Raw genomic sequence first — 21,853 nt, 5'->3', positions numbered from 1 at the left:
CCTGAGCACTATGGGACTTAACTTCTGAGGTCATCAGTCCCCTATAACTTAGAACTACTTAAATCTAACTAACCTAATGACGTCACACACATCCATGCCCGAGGCAGGATTCGAATCCGCGACAGTAGCGTTCGCGCGGCTCCAGACTGAAGCGCCTAGAATCGCTAGGCCACACAGGCCGGCTGAAGCCGGTCGTACTCGTTGCATTCAGGGAAGGTGGAAACTACTGCACAGCATTTTGAGCAGTAACAAGCCGACTGGAATATCACCATACAAAAGCAAGGTTTGGTATTAATAGCTAACACATTCGAGTTATTCTCTCTCTCTCTCTCTCTCTCTCTCTCTCTCTCTCTCTCTCTCTCTCACACACACACACACACACACACACACACACACACACACACACACACACACACACGGGAGGAGGAGATTAACGTCCCGTCGACAACGATATCATCAGAGACTGAGCACAAGCTCGGATTATTTTGCTTCTATATAAATTTTTAGAGTGAAGGTTGCGATGAGACTGATCTGTAACTTAGCAAGATATCTGTTTGGTTGGAAAGTGACAGTTTAGTAGAGTGCCTGTGAAGACAACGAATGTGAATATAATATCTTACGATATCTTAGTTCTGCAGACACTGATCTGTAGCGAATCCCGGGATCTGGGTTAGATTGGAAAATGAAATATTTGTTATGACTTCGCGAAGTCATCCGAGCTTGTGCTCAGTCTCTGATGATGTTTAAGAATTATTCTTACTATGGCTCGTACTTTAGGTTAATTTTGATTTCGACGAGTGGTTTCGACCAGCATTTCCGATGGCGTCATGGATCACAGAGGATGAGTGGTATAGCTAGGCTCAATATTTCCACAGGAATCGCCAAGCTTGTCCGCTACGACGTTTAGCCTGGAGACCGTGCAGTGACAGGCTCCGGGTCTATTGTTGCCGGATGAGTCAGCCCAGCGCTAACGGCTGCGGCGGGCGCTACGCTCTTAATTAAACGGCTCGCAGCAGAGCTTCAGAAATGTTCTCTCACATTCGGCCGTCCAACGGAATCCCAATCTCTCCCACTCTGGCTCCTTCCCCGGCACAATCACTCTTTTCCACGCCGCTACGCTACGCGACCTTCACGCGTCTGTCCAACGGCCGTCTATCCAGTGGCGTTCAATATGCCGTGTGCACTATAGTGTCTTCCTACTGCTGAGGACGTTTAGTAATGACTTTACAAATATAAAACAACGGAACCTGTCTAACTTCTTCGAACAATTCCACCGCCCTCCCCGAAAATTCTATTTTGGTAACAGACGGATCTGGAGCGAAATCGATTTATAAGTTAGGTTGAAATGTGATATTTGGGTGAGAGTTGGCGAAAGGAAGGAATACCAATAAGAAATAAAGCAGTACACAATGGTCTGTAGCATAAACCGACGTCAATACTTAACGCACTTTCTTTATTAATACAAACAAACCACAGAGTAGATTCGACAACACGGCATTACCGCGCTTAGATAAATCTGCTGATTATTTTATTTGCGATATCGTGGATCAACTACGAAAACCACGAGGGAGGTGGGACAACGTAAATTCACTGTAAACACATGCAATGGCTTACTTTATTTCAAAGCTGAACAATAAGAATTACGAAAGGATTGTCCATTCATTATGAAGCTAGTATGTTTGACTATGATATGTTTAAAGTTTCAATTTTTTATATTGAACAGTGTCCTTAAAATCTGGAGATTTTCTGAGACGCCATCAATTTCGCGATAGTGAAGTTCCTACTGTAAAAATATCACACCTTGACAAGTTTTTACTGCAATGCTTCTGTAAATATATTTTAATAAAAGCGCACTTTTTAATAATTGTTGGTCAGTGGCCTGCTTCTTGCATTAAAAATAGTACGTAATTTGTATTTACACGTATTTAATAAAATAACAAATCTTTCTCACCGAACGCGACACTAGGAATGGATGAGTTAACTCATCTAGCTTCGTTCTATTCATTTCGATTAATTATAGTTTTAGGGCTTGGGTTGCCACAATTTCCGTATAAATATTATATGCACATTTATTTAATTTTGTAATATTTATTTTATTTTATGGGTGTCTGGAAGACACTATTATGGCATGGCTTAGTGTGATATTTTTCTCTCTTTTCAGAAAACGATTTGCCACAATGAATGATCCTGAAAGCGACAATAATTACGATAACCAGGGTGGAGAAATTGCGAAAATCTCAGTATACTCTAATTCATGGGTAGCCAAAAGCAGTTCAATTATTTAAGCACGATGCAAAATTTGCGATAAGGATTTTTCCATACCACACGGCAGATTGAGCGACGTTAAACATACGGAAATGAACGTAAATAGAAACAGCTTTCGAGAAGCACATCGAACTTAACGATAACTTTTTTTTCCAAAATGTAATTAAGCAGAAATTAACTAAAGGAAACCTATCATTGTCAAACATAATATTTCATACCCATCCGCGGTCTGTGCCATGAAATTGCTTCTTCATATATTACCCGATTCGGTTCTTGCAAACAATTCCTGTGGCAGAACCAAGTCTGAAAGTATAGTCAATGACGTATTTGGCCTCAAAGCTGAAGAAATTGCAGTGACAGCTCTTAAATTTTGTGCTCGTGAAAGAATCCTTAAATTTACTTCACTATCACTACAGATACATCTAATAAAGGAAACAGAATAATGTATCCCATTTGTATTCAATATTTTTCCCATGAAGACGGATGTCAAAATTATTGGATATTTTTTAGTGTCCATTCGAAACGGCTGATGCTATGAGCGATGCTATTGTAGTCACGCTTTCAAAGTTTGATTTGCAAATCGCATGTGTCTCGACATTCAGTGCAGATAATACGAATGCCTATTTTTGAAAAATATAGATTTGCGTTTACCCTGCTGAAGGATAAAAATCCAAATATATTTAAAACTGGATGCCTGGCTCATATTTTGAATAATACGTTCAAACACGCTATGAAAGGTTGGAACTGGATGTGTAATCTGTGGTTTGCCAAATTTAGTCATTTCTCATTTTTCGCCTTCCCGGACCATTTGAAGGAGTTTGTAACCTTTGCGCAATTGGAATGAGCGGAGCTAAATAAACATGTGATTACAAGGCAGCTTTCTTTAGGTACAGCTACATAAAGGATTTTGAAAGTTTACCCAGCAATAATTTCCTATTTCATATAGACTGGTAATGAATGTCCCAAAGTCATTAAGACATTTTTATCCATTGCAAAAGACGATGAATGCGACGTGGAATCGCATATGTTTAATAAGACGTCTTTATACTTACATTTTTGTGCCAATTTTTGGACAAGCTACCTTGGCGTTGCAGGGCACGACAACCGCTTCGACTCAGTTATATAGTATTTTAGAAAATGTTGCAGGTCTGCAAACAAGTATTGAAGAAAATTTTTTTGGGTCGCATTTACATATTGCACAAAACCACGCCGATGAGAAAGCTTATGAAGCATCTGTTTTAGATTTTAAATTATTTTATTTAAATGTATTTGCTTAACTCCAAAGCCACTTTAATTTTAATGTATCAAATCCATAAAAAAAACTGGAACCATTGTCATTCACTGGAGAGTTGACGTTTACAGAACTCTGTGATGCTGCTTCTGTTCAGAAGAAGGATTTGAACCGATGAACTAATTGAAGACTACAGTGTTTTAAAGAAAAAATTGACTCACATCGATCAAAATCAAATTGTAGATAAAAAACGGGTATACACATTTAAAACCGCAAAACATCATAAGCTAAATATATTAATTGGTATTGTATCTCGCGCTTTGAGCATAACGCCCTCAAATGCACATGTGGAATAGGTTTTTTTTCTTGAATGACCATCAAATGGACAAATAGATGCAAACGTTTCTCTGTGGATTTACTAAAAGCAGAGTTGCAAATTTCGCTTAATGTGGACATAAGTTCGGAATTTGTTAGTATCTACAAAAATGACGCCACATTCTTGAAAACGACTTTAAGTAACAAGGATAAATAAGCAGTGGACACCTAATACCAATGACTGCAGTAAAATCAGTCCGCCAAAGGCAACTGGAAGCGCTGGATTTACGCCAGCCGATGTTTTTCATATGGCGCTTCACTGATGTTCATCTATTTGACCACTACTGGCTGCCGTTCTCACCCACCAGGAAACGTATTGGCATATTCAAGTATTCAGAATCTAATGTAATTTACCAGTCACCCTGGCTTTCACTGATTTTGAAGAAGCACTTGTCAGAGTGAGACTGTGGAAAATTATAGCAAAACATAGATACCCAAATCAAACTGCAGCAAGAGTCTGCATATAGGAAATTATACTTGGTATTCCAATTGTGTGAAGTAACAGATGCCACCCAAAATGGAATGAAATCGCCAGAAAGGACACACATAAATAAGGATATATTAACATACTATCGTATGTTGATGACACAGTATTAATGTAAAACAAACTCCAAAAATAAATGTTTTTAACTTAACTGGAAAGTATTATAATTTTGACAGCAGTAAATAAAACTAAGACAATGGCAGTCCATAGGAAGTACCGAGTACGAAACAAAATTTTAAGATTAAATTTTGTAACAAGTTCATCACTTCAATTACATACGGAGCTCTTCTTTAAACTATTTATCGTCCACGTTTCACTTCCATACATGGCTACACTCCATACAAATACTTTCAGAAACGACTTCCTGACACTTAAATCTATACTCGATGTTAACAAATGCTTTTCTTTCCATTGCAGTCTACATTTTATATCCTCTCTACTTCGACCATTATCAGTTATTTTGCTCCCCAAATAGCAAAATTCCTTTATTGCTTTAAGTGTCTCATTTCCTAATCCAATTCCCTCAGCATCAGCCGACTTAGTTCGACTACATTCCATTATAATCAAAAGCAATGAGTATCTTCAACTAATATACTGAAGCCAACAAATTGAACAGTAGTTACAATTAAAAAATAGGAATAATCAGTTTTAAAAAAGCTGCCACCATTGTCAAGGAGGAGATTAGTGTTTAACATCCCTTCGGCAACAAGCTCATTAGAGACGGAGCACAAGTTTGGATTAGGGAAGGAAATCGGCTATGCTCTTTCAGCCGAACCATTCCGGCAATTGCCTGAAGCGATTTAGGGAAATCACGGGAAACCTAAATCAGAACGCCCGGAATGGGTTTGAACCGCCATCCTCCCGAATGCGAGTTGAGCGTGGTAATCAATGTCAAACATATTCTCACCAACATTCCTGGATTCTTTAGTATCAAGTATTTTTAATCAAAGCAATTTTCTCAAAAAGTGTTGAACCTAGTTTATTGTTAAATACAGAAATTATTTCAGTTATGAAAATTCTATACAGAAACATTCGTAGTCTTAAATAGGTTGCGAAATGGTCAGTGATAAAACTTCAACTGAAGAAAGAAAGTTACGCATAATTGTTGGATTTACTTCTACGGCCAATTATCGCTATAGTTCTTCCCTTACCATACAGAAGACAGAACCATTGTTATGACTACTGTGTCAATGAAGAGGAAAGCACTATGATCAATATTTTATGCACAATGTCGAAAGAACGTTTAAAGATAGTGTATACTTGTCTGCCACTCGGACTTGCAGCTAATAACATTTCTGCTGATTTTCTACTAATTGCCTTAACAAATGCACACTTTTTCTCTGTAAGGGGCATCTTGCCTGGTGGTATGGATTTAGAAAAGACAGCTACAGTATAATCGTAGATGAGTATTTCAATATTTTGTGAGCGGTCTAACTGAAATGCGGTAGGTTCCCAAGGCCACATCCATTTCCCCGTATGAATACAGAGTTTAGCATTCACCAACGAATGCTCGTCGTTAATGGAGTCAGCAAACAACCAGCAAGAGCTTCATTTTAAGTCTGAAATCCGGTCCAGACAAAAAGGTCATCTTGTGGTCTAAGAAATGAAACCAACGCCGAAGCAAAGGAACGCTCTATTTCTTCAGGAAATAGATTTAGTGGCATGTGTGTTACATCACAGAACTGCAATCTTGTTTCATAGTAAACAGTTTCGGTAGATGAAATACCTCAATCGATTTTCTTCGCAACTTTAAACACTTTTCATAACCTTTAAATGTGAAGCTGTTGTTAGGGAACCGTCTTTTAAAAAGAAAAACTACTGCAAAATATCTGCTGCTTTGAGTTTACAAGATATCTCCGTGGGAAAATGGGAAGCCTCAACACGAGAGATACGGTTCTTTAGATCTGGTGTTTCCCCACAGCCACCACCTTATACGAAGTACGCAAGTTTAGACAAACGCCAAACTCTGATCAAAACAGAAACAATGTCAAGCTGACAATGTTATCTCTGAGAAAGATAATCAGTCAGAGAGCACATTCATATACGCAAGTCACGAAATCAACAATAATAAAAGCATCAGGCTAATACACAGAAGAGCACGGGAACATCTCTCTCTCTCTCTCTCACACACACACACACACACACACACACACACACACACACACACACACCTGTATGTGTACCGTAAACCCTGACAGTGATTTCGAATTCTATCGCGTTAGTTTAACGTTGACTGCAATTACATAAAATTCCTCCAAAACTGAACACACATGTGTAATATCCGTAATTCCGTAATGTGCACTTCATTCACAGGCAAACTTTTCTACGAAGAACTATTGCTACTGTTGTTGCAGTCCGAAGAGCGGTTTGGCTCAAAAAATGGTTCAAATGGCTCCGAGCACTATGGGACTTAACATCTGTGGTCATCAGTCCCCTAGAATTTAGAACTACTTAAACCTAACTAACCTAAGGACATCACACACATCCATGCCCGAGGCAGGATTCGAACCTGCGACCGTAGCAGTCGCGCGGTTCCGGACTGAGCGCCTAGAACCGCTAGACCACCGCGCCCGGCGAGCGGTTTGGTGATCCACTCTACTCAGTCCTGTGCAAGCCTCTTTATGTCTACGTATATCTTCCAAACTACACCCATTCCAAACTACTCACTGTCTCCCTCTAAAATTTTTAAACCCACACATCCCTTAATTAACAAACTATTTCTTGGTGCCTCAAAATGTATTTCCTGCACTGATCCCTTCTTTTAGTCTAGTTGTAACTCGTCAGTTATTGGTCTGTCTACCCAACTTTCGACATTCTCCTGCAGCACCACATTTCAAAAGCTTCTATTCTATTGGTCGAGCTGCGTATAGTTCACTTTTCACTTCAGTGTAAGGCTACACTTCAATTCCTTTCACGAAAGACCTCTTGACACTTAAACTGATGCTAACAATTTTCTCTTCATGAATGCTTTTCCTGCAATTGCAATTCTGGATTTTATATTCTTTACTTTCGGCATCAGTTACTTTTGCCGCGCAAATAGTAAAGCTCCTCTAATACTTTCACTATCTCATTTTCTAATCCCTCATCTCTTGACTTAATTCTGGCTACATTCCATTAGCACTGTTTCACTGTTGTTCATCTTGTAGCGTCTTTTCAAGCCACAACCCACTCTGTCCAGCAGCTCTTTCAAATCCTTTGTCGCCTTATAGAACGACAATGTCAACGGCAAACCTCGAAGCTTTTATTTCTTATTCCTGAGATTCATATATGTTCCCAAAATTCTCTCTGATGCAACAATAATCCAATGGCTTCAGCCTTAAACTGAGCTAACGTTCTGCTAAAAACAGGGGATGTAGAATGAAAGTAACGTGCTGTTCTTTGGCCTATAGATGCTTCCATTCCCGCTAACTTTACAAAATAAGGTTGCACGTTATGGGGACATCTTAAGCCTTATCACGCGTCAGCGGTCTCTCTCCACTTCCGTGCAGAACGATACCAGGCTTGACGGCGTGCTGTTCCGCTCAGTGGCTATTTGGCGCAGCGTTGTGCGACTCTCGATCTGGACTTCGCCTATGTACGCCCACAATTCAAATACAGCGGATGTGTATCGCACGCGGTTTAATAGCCGTGGGACAATTGTCAGAACCTCAGTTCACTGGCAGAGGTAGTCAGACGATGTTTCATCTAACAACTCCATTCACTAGCTAAAAAAACAACGGCCTATGAAAAAGAAAAATATTAGTGCTGAAAGATAGGGTTACATTCGCCCACGAAATCTGTGCTGTGGTTGCAAAAACTGATCTGTACTATATCCCTAGATTTGGGTTAGGTTGGAGCATGACAATTTGCGTAAGAGTTGGAGTAAGTAACAAAACTGTATCGGAAAGATTTTGATAACAGACTGATCTCTTGAGTAGTCTATGTCTATTTTCGTTCCATACTTTCCGAATTTTTCGTTATAATATCAAACTGCAATGGAAGACCAATAAAGCTGTATCAAATAATAGGCAGCTCTCCGAAGATTGTTTTGTTGTATATTATTACAAACATATCTTGCAACCAACATAAAAAATTCTGGAGGAGGCACTAATTAACTCTTACCGAAAGAAAATGTTAGATTAGAAACTTACCTGAAGACATAACCTATTAACTTTGACTAAAAGCACCATCCACGTAAGTGATGATTGAATGGTCGGTTAATACTTAAATTGTCTTACGCGCCAAATGGCGTAGTCACAGCACGCTGAGAAATTCCGTCGATAATGACAAGGTTTACACTGTTACAAACATTCTGTATCCAATCAGTTTACGACGGAGGATGTCATTATCTAATGAGTTGAACAAAGCAACGGAAAGAACAGTGTTTATGAAATCACTCGGTACAACGATGTTAACGCCGGATATACAGTAAACGTAAAAAAAAGAAAAAATCGACCCTGAGCTACGATATAATAATGCAGTCGTATAGGAATAGACAAGAATTAAGAAAATACAGTGCTTCAATAAAGACAATAACGTCAAACTGTTTCAGAGACCATTTGCGGTTTTGCTTCACGTAAAGGTTTCCCAATGCGCCTTATCTTATTAGTAGCAGTTATTTTTTCTAAGAACTTCCTGTTTTTGATCTTATATTTTATCTTTCTCTTGTCCTTCATGGATGTATATTTCATTGAGAATTCATATAACTAAGCCACAGTTTCTTTATTTGCACACGGACACTTCAGAATATATCTATTCTTCTGATTAAGGCCACCTCGTTTCTGTAAACACTTACTCAAACCAAACAAAAAGATTGTAGCCAGAAACCACGGTACCACATCTGCCTTACTGCACGCAAACACACCATCCTGCGTCACAACAGCTTCCTGTCTTGCGATGATGCACAGAGATCGCGAAACTTTAGAACGAATTTAAATTTAATCTCTTCATCCTGTGAAGGAGGACTCCCCCACTCTGCTCAAAAAACAATTTCCCGTCATTGTGTGCGAAGAGTTAATTAGCGGATGACACAGTCATTAGGCGGCCAATTTAGGAAGCCGCCTGGGCCCCACCGCACGGCGTAAGGGTGCTTCAGTGATCGCTGCGTGGACAAAGCCTTCCCACAACACCGACAAAATCTACAATGTCCCGCCGGTGGTGCCCCGCTGCAGAACATAAGTGTATGCAGGTGCAAGGCTCGCGCTCACCTTTAGACCGGTCGTCGCCACTGCCCCCTCCGAACATGTCAACCAGCGTGAAGAAAGAACGCGGGCGCAAACACGTCCAACAACGGCCTTCGCTCCGCACGGTATGAGCTGCTACCGCCTCTCAGCCACAGAGCTTAGTTCGCCCAACAGCCGCTGACGGCAGCACCGATAGCGGAGAGAATGAATTTGAACACAGGCGCTCGAACGGCGGTTCGACTAGTTTTCACGCTGGAAATGCTTCTTAATTACACGTTCGCAATGCACGTGTCAATGTACTTATGTATATGGGGAAATGCCTCCCTGTCAAAATTAGTTCTTTTTTTGTTATACTACTTAAAAAGAATGTTTAAACTTGGAGGTGGGCTTTGACAGTTCTTGCCTCTCGCCCTAGCAAAATCTCTTAATGAACTCACTGAGTTTTTCTTTCCATTTTCCTTGCCATTCCCTGTCAGTTACCGTTCTAAGCTTCTTCGTGAACATGTATTTCGTCCCCAGTGTTCCATAGGCTAGGCTATTTCTTCTGTGACTTCCATGCGTTGTTATCTCCCTCAATCGTCTAAGCAGCTGAGTCAACGATGAAATAACATTGTTGAGCAGCATTTTGTGAGCACTGTTGTCCATTCTAAACATATTTCCTCTGAGATTTTAAGTAATTCTCGTACACGGTGTCAGTTAAACTGTGTATTTGGAGAACTCTAATGTTCTCTTTAATCATATTTCCATTTTACTCAGTGGGGCCACATATTTTCACGAAAATTTTCCGATCTTAGCCTCCACTTTTTGTGACATTAAACAGCTACTGTCACTCATGCGCATAACGCTTCCGATAAATATCTGCATTGTAACGTCGAGATTCCGTATTGCGCTATACTACTTTTTGTTGTTGTTGTGTTTCCGCGCCTATTTCTGATGACTTTTTTTTCCATGTATGCGTCTCTGTTCAGCAAATGTTCTATTTTTCATATACCGCCTTTCTCCTCCACTTTCAAGCTCACTATCGTGACATTATTCTAATCAGAAGTATTCAATACGCATTCAACCACGAAATCTATACTTACCCTTTGTAGTTCTCCGTCCACAGGATATCAAAATATACAACAAACATCTTTCCTTTCCTCCTTAAAGATACCACCCTGTACTTTGCAGCATGTTCGTAACTCCTGAAGCCAAACGAATTAGCATAGAAGAGCCGTGCTGTAATGTTTTATTCTTGTTCTACATTCGATATTAATTCGGTTAAGATGAAATACTAGATGAACGATTAATACTGCGCTGTATTCCATGAGTGGTTCTTCTTTAACCAAGAAATGAACTTCTCGAACTACTGTAAGCAGTCATTATCGATATTACTAACCGACTACCCCGTGACCCACTCCAGTTGCAGGTTGCCTGTTTAACCGCTTCCAGGGGCGAGGTAAATTTGATTTTCAATATTTCGCGCAGTTATTGTCTAAATTTAAAACGTTGTCGTTATCTATTCATGTCCCTCTTACGTTAAGTGCGCAGCTCGTGGTCTTGCGGTAGCGTTCTCGCTTCCCGCGCACGGGGTTCTGGGTTCGATTCCCGGCGGGGTCAGGTACTTTTCCCTGCCTCGATATGACTGGGTGTTGTTGTGTCGTGTTCATCATCATCATTCATCCCTATTACGGTCGGAGGAAGGCAATGGCAAACCACCTCCGCTACGACTTTGGGACCTTGCCTAGTACGGCTGTGCGGGTCTCCCGCATCGTACCCAACGCTTCTCGGAGTATGGGACCTCATCATCGTCATCTCCTCATTTTAAACACAGTAAGACAAGTATTACTGTAAGAACTTTCTGTTTGTCATGAGCAAGTGTAACTGACGCCACGCAAATACAGGGGTTGGTTCTTCCAGTATTTGATAGTGAGATCACAAAATTACTTTCTCCAAAACATATACATTATTTCAAACCTTTTCTCAATTGTTTCTCGCTTACATCCTTAACGTGATGGTATGAAATTCGGTAACTCTTTTGTAAAGTACGATATTGCAGTGCCCGTGTTATTCAGAAATATGATGCAATGTTCCTTCGGACATGCATTGCATCGTTTTCCTGAATACCACAGGAACTGCAATATCGTATTTATTCGTCGACTTTCAATTTAAAAAAACAAAAAAGGTCTCCCATGTACGGCAACGAGAATATACTCTGATCAGCCAGAACTTCATGGCCACCGACCTACTAGCGATATAAACCCGTCCAGGCATAGCTGCGTCTCCTTTTGAGGAATGACTGCCAGTCAGACACACGCACCGTGCATGTAGCATCAGTGAGCGTGCTGTCCGTGTGTCGAATGGGGAAGGCGCGCGATATATCTGAATTTGATCGACGGCAGATTGTGATGGCCCAGAGGCTCGGTACGGGCATTTTAGAAACTGCACGACTTGCCGGTTGTTCGAGGAGTGCTGTGGTGAGTGTGGCGAAAGCAAGGTGAAACCACGTCCAGACTTCGTGGGGTTGGGCGGCCGCCGCTTATTACAGATGCCTGATGTCGTAGGCTGGTAAAACAGGGCAGTCGGCGAACTGTGCAGAACTAATATCAGACATTAATGCCGGGTAAGTCAGCAGCTCATGGTCTTGCGATAGCGTTCTCGCTTCCCGCGCACGGGGTCCCGGGTTCGATCCCCGGCGGGGTCAGAGATTTTCCTTGCCTCGAGATGACTGGGAATTGTGTCTTTTTCATCTTCATTATTCGTCCCCATTACGGTTGGAGGAAGGCAATGGCAAACCACCTCTGCTACGACCTTGCCTAGTCGGCGGTGCGGGTCTCCCGCATCGTTCCCTACGCTCCTCGGAGTATGGGACCTCATCGTCTCATCAACGACGGGTAGAGTACAGGTGTGTCTACACCGAGCACTCCTAACGATGGACATCCGCAGCAGACGACCCAAGCAGGTGACAATGTTAAAACCACGAAATCGGCAACTACGATTGAAATGGGCACGTGACCATCAGCACTGAGAATTGGGGCTGTGGCAGAGCATTGCATGATGTGATTAATCCCGACACCTCCATCATCATGCCGGTGGGAGAACCCGAATCCGTCCTGTTCCGGGGGAACAGCTCCTTGACACTTGTACTGCGGGAAGTAGGTAAGCCGGCGGTGGCTCCATTATGGTCTGGGGAACATTCAGTTGCGATCCATGGGTCCAGTGGAGATAGTGGAAGGCACCACGACAACCAAAGAGTATCGTACAGTGGTTGCCGACCACGCACACTCCTTCATGATAATCACATTTTCTGACGACCGTGGCATTTTTAACAAGATAATGCGCGATGTCACAAGGACAGGAGAGTGATGGAGTGGTTCAAGGAACACAGTAGCGAGTCCCAATTGATGTGCTGGCTCCCCAACTCGCCAGATCTGAACTCGATCGAACACATCTGGGATGCGTTTGAATGTGGCGTCAGAGGAATACGGGAATTATGTGACTTGTGAGAACAGATGTTGGCAACTCCCTTCAGCGACTTACCAGGTCCCCACTGCTTCCATGCCACGCCTCGTGGCCGCTGTTATCCGTGCCGCGACCGGACATACCGGCTACTAGGTTGGTGGTCATAATGTTCTGTCTGACCGGTGTATATGTGGGACATCTACATCTACATTTATACTCCGCAAGCAACCCAACGGTGTGTGGCGGAGGGCACTTTACGTGCCACTGTCATTACCTCCCTTTCCTGTTCCAGTCGCGTATGGTTCGCGGGAAGAACGACTGCAGGAAAGCCTCCGTGCGCGCTCGAATCTCCCTAATTTTACATTCCTGATCTTCTCGGGAGGTATAAGTAGGGGGAAGCAATACATTCGATACCTCATCCAGAAACGCACCCTCTCGAAACCTGGACAGCAAACTACACCGCGATACAGAGCGCCTCTCTTGCAGAGTCTGCCACTTGAGTTTGCTAAACATCTCCGTAACGCTATCACGCTTACCATATAACCCTGAGACGAAACGCGCCGCTCTTCTTTTGGATCTTCCCTATCTCCTCCGTAAACCCGACCTGGTACGGATCCCATACTGGTGAGCAATACCCAAGTATAGGTCGAACGAGTGTTTTGTAAGCCACCTCCTTTGTTGATGGACTACATTTTCTAAGGACTCTCCCAATGAATCTCAACCTGGCACCCGCCTTACCAACAATTAATTTTATATAATCATTCCACTTCAAATCGTTCCGTACGCATACTCCCAGATATTTTACAGAAGTAACTGCTACCAGTGTTTGTTCCGCTATTATATAATCATACAATAAAGGATCCTTCTTTTTATGTATTCGAAATACATTACATTTGTCTATGTTAAGGGTCAGTTGCCACTCCCTGCACCAAGTGCCTATCCGCTGCAGATCTTCCTGCATTTCGCTGCAATTTTCTAATGCTGCAACTTCTCTGTATACTACAGCATCATCCGCGAAAAGCCGACACTATCTACTAGGTCATTTATATACACTGTGAAAAGCAATGGTCCCATAACACTCCCCTGCGGCAAGCCAGAGGTTACTTTAACGTCTCTAGACGTCTCTCCATTGTTATGTTTGCTAAAAACTCTTCAATCCAGCCACACAGCTGGTCTGATATTCCATAGCCTCTTACTTTGTTTATCAGGCGAGAGTGCGGAACTGTATCGAATGGCTTCCGGAAATCAAGGAAAATGGCATCTACCTGGGACCCCGTATCTAATATTTTCTGGGTCTGATGAACAGATAAAGAGAGTTGGGTCTCACACGATCGCTGTTTCCGGAATCCATGTTGATTCCTGCAGAGTAGATTCTGGGTTTCCAGAAATGACATGATACGCGAGCATAAAACATGTCCTAAAATTCTACAACAGATCGATGTCAGAGATATAGGTCTATAGTTTTGCGCATCAGCTCAACGACCCTTCTTGAAAACTGGAACTGCCTGTGCTCTTTTCCAATCATTTGGAGCCTTCCGTTCCTCTAAAGACTTGCGGTACACGGCTGTTAGAAGGGGGGCAAGTTCTTTCGCGTGAATTTACGAATGCAGATTGTAGACACAGGGTTGACGACATATGGAAGTTTGGGTCTGGTCGTGAGTAGTACTAGGGTAAGGCAACAGCTCGCGATAGGCGGGAAATCTAGGTCCGAATCCCGGTCCGCACAAATTTTCATCGTCATCAATCCATTATACAGCTGATGATTGTCCATATTGACAACTGCGAACACATTTAATGCATATATAAAGTAATCAGCTGTTTTAAATATGGGATTTCGATTCTTTAAAAATCGTTATCGAAGGGACCAATCTTCCCTCGTTTCCAAATGTCCCCTAGATGCAGACAGAAGCACAGCATTTCACGCTGGCGTCGCTTACAGTGGTGAAAGGATGATACGTGTCCGTGGCATCCGTCTCCAACGAGTCAACCCGTCTCCGAGAATCTTCTACCCACAACTCCGCCCATATAAAGGAAAGACACGCGGGATTAACGGCTAACCCAGAATATGGCTGGAGCACTTCCACGTTCTTAACACTTGGTGGCGAAGTTGACCATTAGCTCAAGCTCATATTTGAACTCTTTTCTCACCGCATATCAGCGATTAGCTTCCAAACTAAGCAGCCGGAAGAGCACTATACCGCTTAGTTAGCCGAAGTAATCAGTCTGCGTAAATATGTCTGTCGATGTGGAAATACGTTACTTGTCTGGTTGTATCTAGCAGTACTTCATAAATGTGTTGAGATGCAGCCAGTATCATGCTGATAACCAGATAAGTTGTTTCTGAAAAATTAAGACTTTCACAAAACAGTAACTCATTACAACTAGATAATAACAGAAGATATTCGTTACTACTACTACTATCACCATCTGACAACCATTGCTGTACAAACGCCGCCTCTATAACTGTCAATATATTACTACCTTCTACTTCACGCATCCTTACGGCTCCGGCATTTTTAATGCCCTCAATCTACCTCCCATTCAGTCGTAGTATCGGTACTTCCCCATCTCTTGAAATCCACGTAACATCTTCCTCGGTGTATCTAGCAACGGTTTGTGTAACTGTATGTTCGACCCACCTAAATTTCATTTATATTATAGTCATAAAGTGCACTGCATTACAGCCTGTTCCTGGATGCATTTATTTCTTGATTGGTAGTAAAGCGTAGTATGGAAGTGGATGACGGAATGGGGGGAAACCGGAAAAGAAGAAAATCTTAAGTATTTGAGATGTGGTGCTGTCGAAAGATGAGTCAGTGCTGAAAGACTTTCTTGAATTCAATTTTGTTATTATCTTGTTAATTTTAAAGAATTTGTTGTTGTGGTCTTCAGTCCTCAGACTGGTTTGATGCACCTCTCCATGCTACTCTATCCTGTGCAAGCTTCTTCATCTCCCAGTACTTACTGCAACCTACATCCTTCTGAATCTGCTCAGTGCATTCATCTCTTGGTCTCCCTCTACGATTTTTACTCTCCACGCTGCCCTCCAATACTAAATTGGCACCGGCCGGTGTGGCCTTGCGGTTCTAAGCGCTTTAGTTTGGAACCGCGTGACCGCTACGGTCGCAGGTTCCAATCGTGCCTCGGGCAAGATGTGTGTGATGTCCTTAGGTTAGTTAGGTTTAAGTAGTTCTAAGTTCTAGGGGACTGATGACCACAGATGTTAAGTCCCATAGTGCTCAGAGCCAGTCACAAAATACTAAATTGGCGCCTCAGATCATGTCCTACCAGCCGATCCCTTCTTCTAGTCAAAGTCTACCACGAATTTCTCATCTCCCCAATTCCATTCAATACCTCCTCATTAGTTATGTGGTCTACCCATCTAATCTTCAGCATTCTTCTGTAGCACCACATTTCGAAAGCTTCTATTCTCTTCTTGTCCAAACTATTTATCGTCCATGTTTCACTTCCGTACATGGCTACACTCCACACAAATACTTTCAGAAACAACTTCCTGACATTTCAATCTATACTCGATGTTAACAAATTTCTCTTCTTCAGAAATGCTTTCCTTGCCTTTGACAGTCTACATTTTATATCCTCTCTACTTCGATCATCATCAGTTATTTTGCTCCCCAAATAGCAAAATTCATTTACTACTTTAAGATGCGACAAATACGATAAGATACTACTTTAAGATACGATAAATGATTTTCGTCGACTACAGCTTTGTTAATTTAAAACATTACTGTTCTCTAATATCACAAATAAAAGTCAGTGCCTCAGGATTAATGGAAATTTAAATAAAAACTTTTTTATTGGCGCTTAGACCCAGTCAGTATTGCACCTAGAAAGTTCTTAATAAATTATTTATTTTCTAATTTGTCCCATTGTTTCTTGCAGTGACGAGACGGGCATCATAATTTTGTGGTACCAGAATGCGTGGTCAGTTTTTTTGGTTACAGCTAAGCCGTGTAGAAAAAGAGATATATTATTTTTTGATTCTCCTGAGAGATGACATTTCCATTCCCCATGTAGTTACAAAAAGTGTTTCATGTTTTGAGATATCACGTTCTTTTCGACGTTTTGATAATACATTATTCTATTCTTATTATAACTGAGTTTGAGGATTACTTTCATACTTTTTCTAGCAATGTAATCTGTTGCTATTGAGTCTATATCCACTAAATACAACCAGTACTAATTTATTAGCAATGTGAAAGTTTCTCGATGATGTACCACGATTGCCGCAGTAGAGGTACATTAACGAATATTCAGTATGCTGGGAACATCTCGTTATTCACAGAAAACGAAGGTTGTCCAGATATCTCGTATTAACAAGTGTTTTTTTTTCTTTCATTTTATCAGTTTAAAGATCGGAAAACTTCCTTTCGGGTAGCTGAGAAAAGTTTTGGTGATACGGCATCTCTCTGCCCAACTTCTGGATGTCTCAATAAATTAATTACATTAAAAACTATGAAATACTAGGAAAGTTAGTTATTGATATTCATTTCTCCATTCTGTAACTTCATTAACGTGTTAATGTTCCACTTGTAAAGTCAACTTCTTCCTTTGTTTAATCAGAATCAAGCAGCAACATGTAACTTATATGCCACGGTCAGAAGTCAAGTCGAGTGTTACGCGCCAAGTTGGACAAATGTGTACCTGACGGCGTGACAAACAAGAAACTGAAGCAATAGATTTCATTAATTATGCCAGTGAAGAGTATAACTGAAAACAAAAGGAATTAGTACAAGTAGAGAAGTAACTATTATTGAGTGAAACTCTGACGTTGAAACACTGAAGGTAATCGTGATTAGCGATTTTGTTGATATTCAAATGAATAAATAATACACAAATATTGTGAGTGTATGGAATGGTTTTACCGTTGGACAGAGGGCGCAAAGCTTCCCCCCCCCCACACACACACACACAAAAGGAGAAAACACGTGGCAATCTTACAAAGTGCCGACCGCGACACGGATGTGAAATAACGTGAAGAGTCCGAACAAATCACTGGACGACTTCAAGCATTGAGGAGCTTTTGACGATTTTGGGCTCAACAAACTTCGTGAACAACAGCTTTAGCAAATCCATTAGAAGCTCTAATAAAAAGTGAACTGGTGGGGAAGAAGTTTGACAAATATATGAATAGTCACATAAAGGAAAGTGCAAAAGGACTTTTTTCTAGTTTGAGGATATGAACATAAACAACTTTCCTCACAAGTCTCACTTTTTAGGGTGGGTTTGTCACATTTGGAAGAATATGCTATTCTTTTAGAGGCACGTGTAGCTGCAGAATCAAGAATTCTCTTCTTCTGATACTCTTTTTCAGCTGATAGATTAATCAGGTGCCAAATGCAACCTATGATGGCAATACCTGGTTGAACCTCCTTCAGAACTGCTGAAACCCCATTTTTGTGTCCTATCATAACAGGAGCACTGTTGGAGCAGAAAGCCACACAGCATTCAATTATGTTCCGACAATTCAGCTGTGATAACATAAGGTTACTTATGTTCCACCCTGATGAGTCCCCGACTAACGCCGGTATGGATATCACAGTGCTCACTGCTTTTCCCGCGGAATACCATAAATGTAACGACAACAGGATACAACTTGGCATTCGTATCATCGCTTCCATCCGTTGCCGAAGAAAATGATCCGTTCTGAAGGCACTTAACAACTTCAGATGGAGCATTTTTTCGCATTCTATACAATGCATGTCATTTTCGTGCGACCACAGCTATGATTCTCTGCAACTTCTGACATGGGAAACATCATTTTAAATAAAGTCAACTGCACTCAAGGGCACATTGCCTTCCACCAAAAAGGAAGTAAACAGACTCTATCAACGTTTCCAGACTTGGCAAAAAAGGTGTGTATTTTCTTGTTATCTTCCTTCGATTTACCATAACTTACGTGTTTATAGCACTTCAATGATTACTTAAATAGTTTCTTCCACCACGTGCAATATTAATATCACACCCATATACGGTACAAAAGGCAAATTTTTCTCCATTTCTTGACTTAAGTATCCACGGAAAATCAACAAATATGATTCTTTAAACGTCTGGAAGTATTGTTTCTTGTTGTATTTATTCACGAATCCTACAACAGGAATATAGCAAACGAAAATGTCCAAGAACAAATGTTTCGGTATGTAAAGAAACATCGAAATGAACCTGGATCACTGAACGTCAGAGAAAATTATAACATAAACACTTAAGGCAGTCAAACACTTCATTGAAACATGTCCAACCACACAAAGTCTTAAACCATTAAATGAACACGACACCGACTTCGTAAACAAAGAATACGCACATGGTAAAAACCACACACACTCGGGGAACGAATGCAAGTAGTCAAAGAATATAGGTTAAATCACAACAAGCGAACGGAGCGGAACAAAGAATTTGCGGAGCCGAGGCTGTCGACACGTAAGATTCACATGGAAGACCTGTTATGCCGGCTTTAAATTCACTTTCAACGATGACACCAACATCAAACGGTTATAAGTGCCAATCATATCACAGAATGAGTTATCGACTACCGTAGATTTGCCTTCGACCGACACTAACAATCGATTGTACGGAAGTGGGGTGATTATTGAAAGTTAACGTTAACGCTCAAATTTTAGTCCGTGAAGTAGTGAAAAAATTAGTCCGTGTAGTAGTGAAATGACACAGTCCATCCGTAAAATGCTGCTATTTCCGTAAATTTTGCGGATAAACCATTAAAGTTAGCAGGTTTGAACGTCCAACAGACATATGTTAGAGTGGTTCAGGTTTCATATGTTGCTTTACTGGAAATGGTTCTAAAGGGGATTGTATGCCCTTACCTGCCTTTAAGCTGACTTACCTGGGCAGATGTATGGGGACTTGACAGTTTAATACGGACTCTAAAGCATAGTGCGACTAGGCAATTTTTGCACTAGCAGATCATTGCTACAGGGGAAAGAAGCCATAAGAAAATACATCTAGGACAGATTGGAGACCTCACTTCTGAACTGTGGATGTCTAGTCTGGTATTTGAGCCACCGAGCCGCGCTACCAAGTTTATGATAATTATGTATCCGGATGGTCCACTACCGGAACCAATTAGAGCGTCAAAGCATACTGCAACAACAACGAACACTACTCTTTTCGACACGGTTCATATCTCTTGAGCACTAGTAACTACCCAGTGACATAAGGCATCGTTGAGTCCTTCCATTCTCGTGCCAACAGACACTTGATCTTTTAAGCAATTCTCTGTTTCAGTGATCTACATCTTCCTCCAGTACCCACATATGCTCCAACACTGAGGTCTTAACAACATCTTTCACAGCCTATCGTCGTACCGCAACACCTGCTAATCTATGGAGATGGTTTCACTTTGAGGAAGACCAACTCATTGCCACCACTAGCGACCTTTGTCACCACTGCATTATGGTACTGCTCAGCGTGCAGATCAGCAATCGACGTCTTGCAGTGCAGCCTGAGTGTCGACCGTCAGCAGTACTTACCTGAAAAAGAATAAAACACGGTGTTACAAGCAGGTTTTATGTTAATCATTATTATCTACTGCTACAGCGTGTGTATTGGTTTTGTTCGGGAGTGTAGACTTACATGAAATAAAACGTAAACGGTAAACAACACAGACAAGAAGAGAACAACAGCTTTCGAATTGTGATGCTACAGTAGTAGTCTGAAAGGTACAGGCTAAACGAAGAAACTAACGAAAAGGTACTGAATCGAATTCTGGAGAAAAGAGATTTATGGCACAAATCGACCGGACACATCCTGATGCATCTGAGAATCGTCAGTTTCGTACTGGACGGAAAGTGGAAGGGAAGCGGGGAAATTAACGTTTGAGTACAGTAAGTAGGTTGAATTGAATGTAGGTTGCAGTAGTTATGTAAAGATGAAGACGCTTGCACAGGATAGACTTGTGTGGAGAGCTGCTTACGACCAGTCTTTGTCTGTCTGTGAAACTGTACTGGCTGCTGCTGCTATTCCAGCTAAGCTGTACGGCTTTATCAACCTACTCACTCCGCGACCAATTAGTCTGTCCATAAAAAAAGAAAAAATTCAACAACTTTACCATTTCTGCCACAGAACCACTGTTACAGTTTAAAATAAGTTACTTTTTTAGTACAGAAAAAATTTATAAAAAAGATGATCGCACGAAAAAACAAACAACTAACGCCGATGCTGAGGTGACGGCGCATTGTGTACATTACAACGCCCGTAATAATCTGCAAGGAACATGGAAGGCGACAGCCGTGACCTATTTATAGGTACCACACTCCCACTAGCCAGTACGAACACACACACACTATATATAATAGAGGGAAACATTCCACGTGGGAAAAATATATCTAAAAACAAAGATGATGTGACTTACCAAACGAAAGTGCAGGTCGACCTGCCAGCACTTTCGTTTGGTAAGTCACATCATCTTTGTTTATATATATATATATATATATATATATATATATATATATATATATATATAGGGTGTTACAAAAAGGTACGGCCAAATGGACATGTGTCCAGAAATGCTTACTTTCCATGTTAGAGCTCATTTTATTACTTCTCTTCAAATCACATTAATCATGGAACAGAAACAAACAGTAACAGAGCGTACCAGCGTGACTTCAAACACTTTGTTACAGGAAATGTTCAAAATGTCCTCCGTTAGCGCGGATACATGCATCCACCCTCCGTCGCATGGAATCCCTGATGCAGCCCTGGAGAATGACGTGTTGTATCACAGCCGTCCACAATACGAGCACGAAGAGTCTCTACATTTGGTACCGGGGTTGCGTAGACAAGAGCTTTCAAATGCCCCCATAAATGAAAGTCGAGAGGGTTGAGGTCAGGAGGAGAGCGTGGAGGTCATGGAATTGGTTC

At 41.4% G+C, this 21,853-nt stretch overlaps 1 protein-coding gene across 2 annotated transcripts in view; it reads right to left on the bottom strand.

Annotated features, from left to right (window-relative positions):
* The window catches only part of LOC126483785 (SLIT-ROBO Rho GTPase-activating protein 1-like), a 510,581-nt gene that overhangs the window by 238,462 nt on the left and 250,266 nt on the right, over positions 1-21,853 (bottom strand). Inside the window, exon 1 of one of the 2 annotated variants that reach the window (XM_050106945.1) lies at positions 9,542-9,631. The exons of the other annotated variant lie outside the window; for it this stretch is intronic. Within the exon in view, the coding sequence (XP_049962902.1) occupies positions 9,542-9,578 (37 nt within the window). The 5' untranslated portion in view covers positions 9,579-9,631. Of the gene's footprint in view, positions 1-9,541; positions 9,632-21,853 lie in introns of those variants that run through there. 2 annotated transcript variants of the gene reach the window in all.

The sequence above is a fragment of the Schistocerca serialis genome, chromosome 6 (genome assembly GCF_023864345.2).
Source record: "Schistocerca serialis cubense isolate TAMUIC-IGC-003099 chromosome 6, iqSchSeri2.2, whole genome shotgun sequence".
Taxonomy (NCBI): Eukaryota; Metazoa; Arthropoda; class Insecta; order Orthoptera; family Acrididae; genus Schistocerca; species Schistocerca serialis.
The sequence above is the reverse complement of the archived record's forward strand: the minus strand, read 5'-3'. Positions and strand labels throughout refer to the sequence as shown.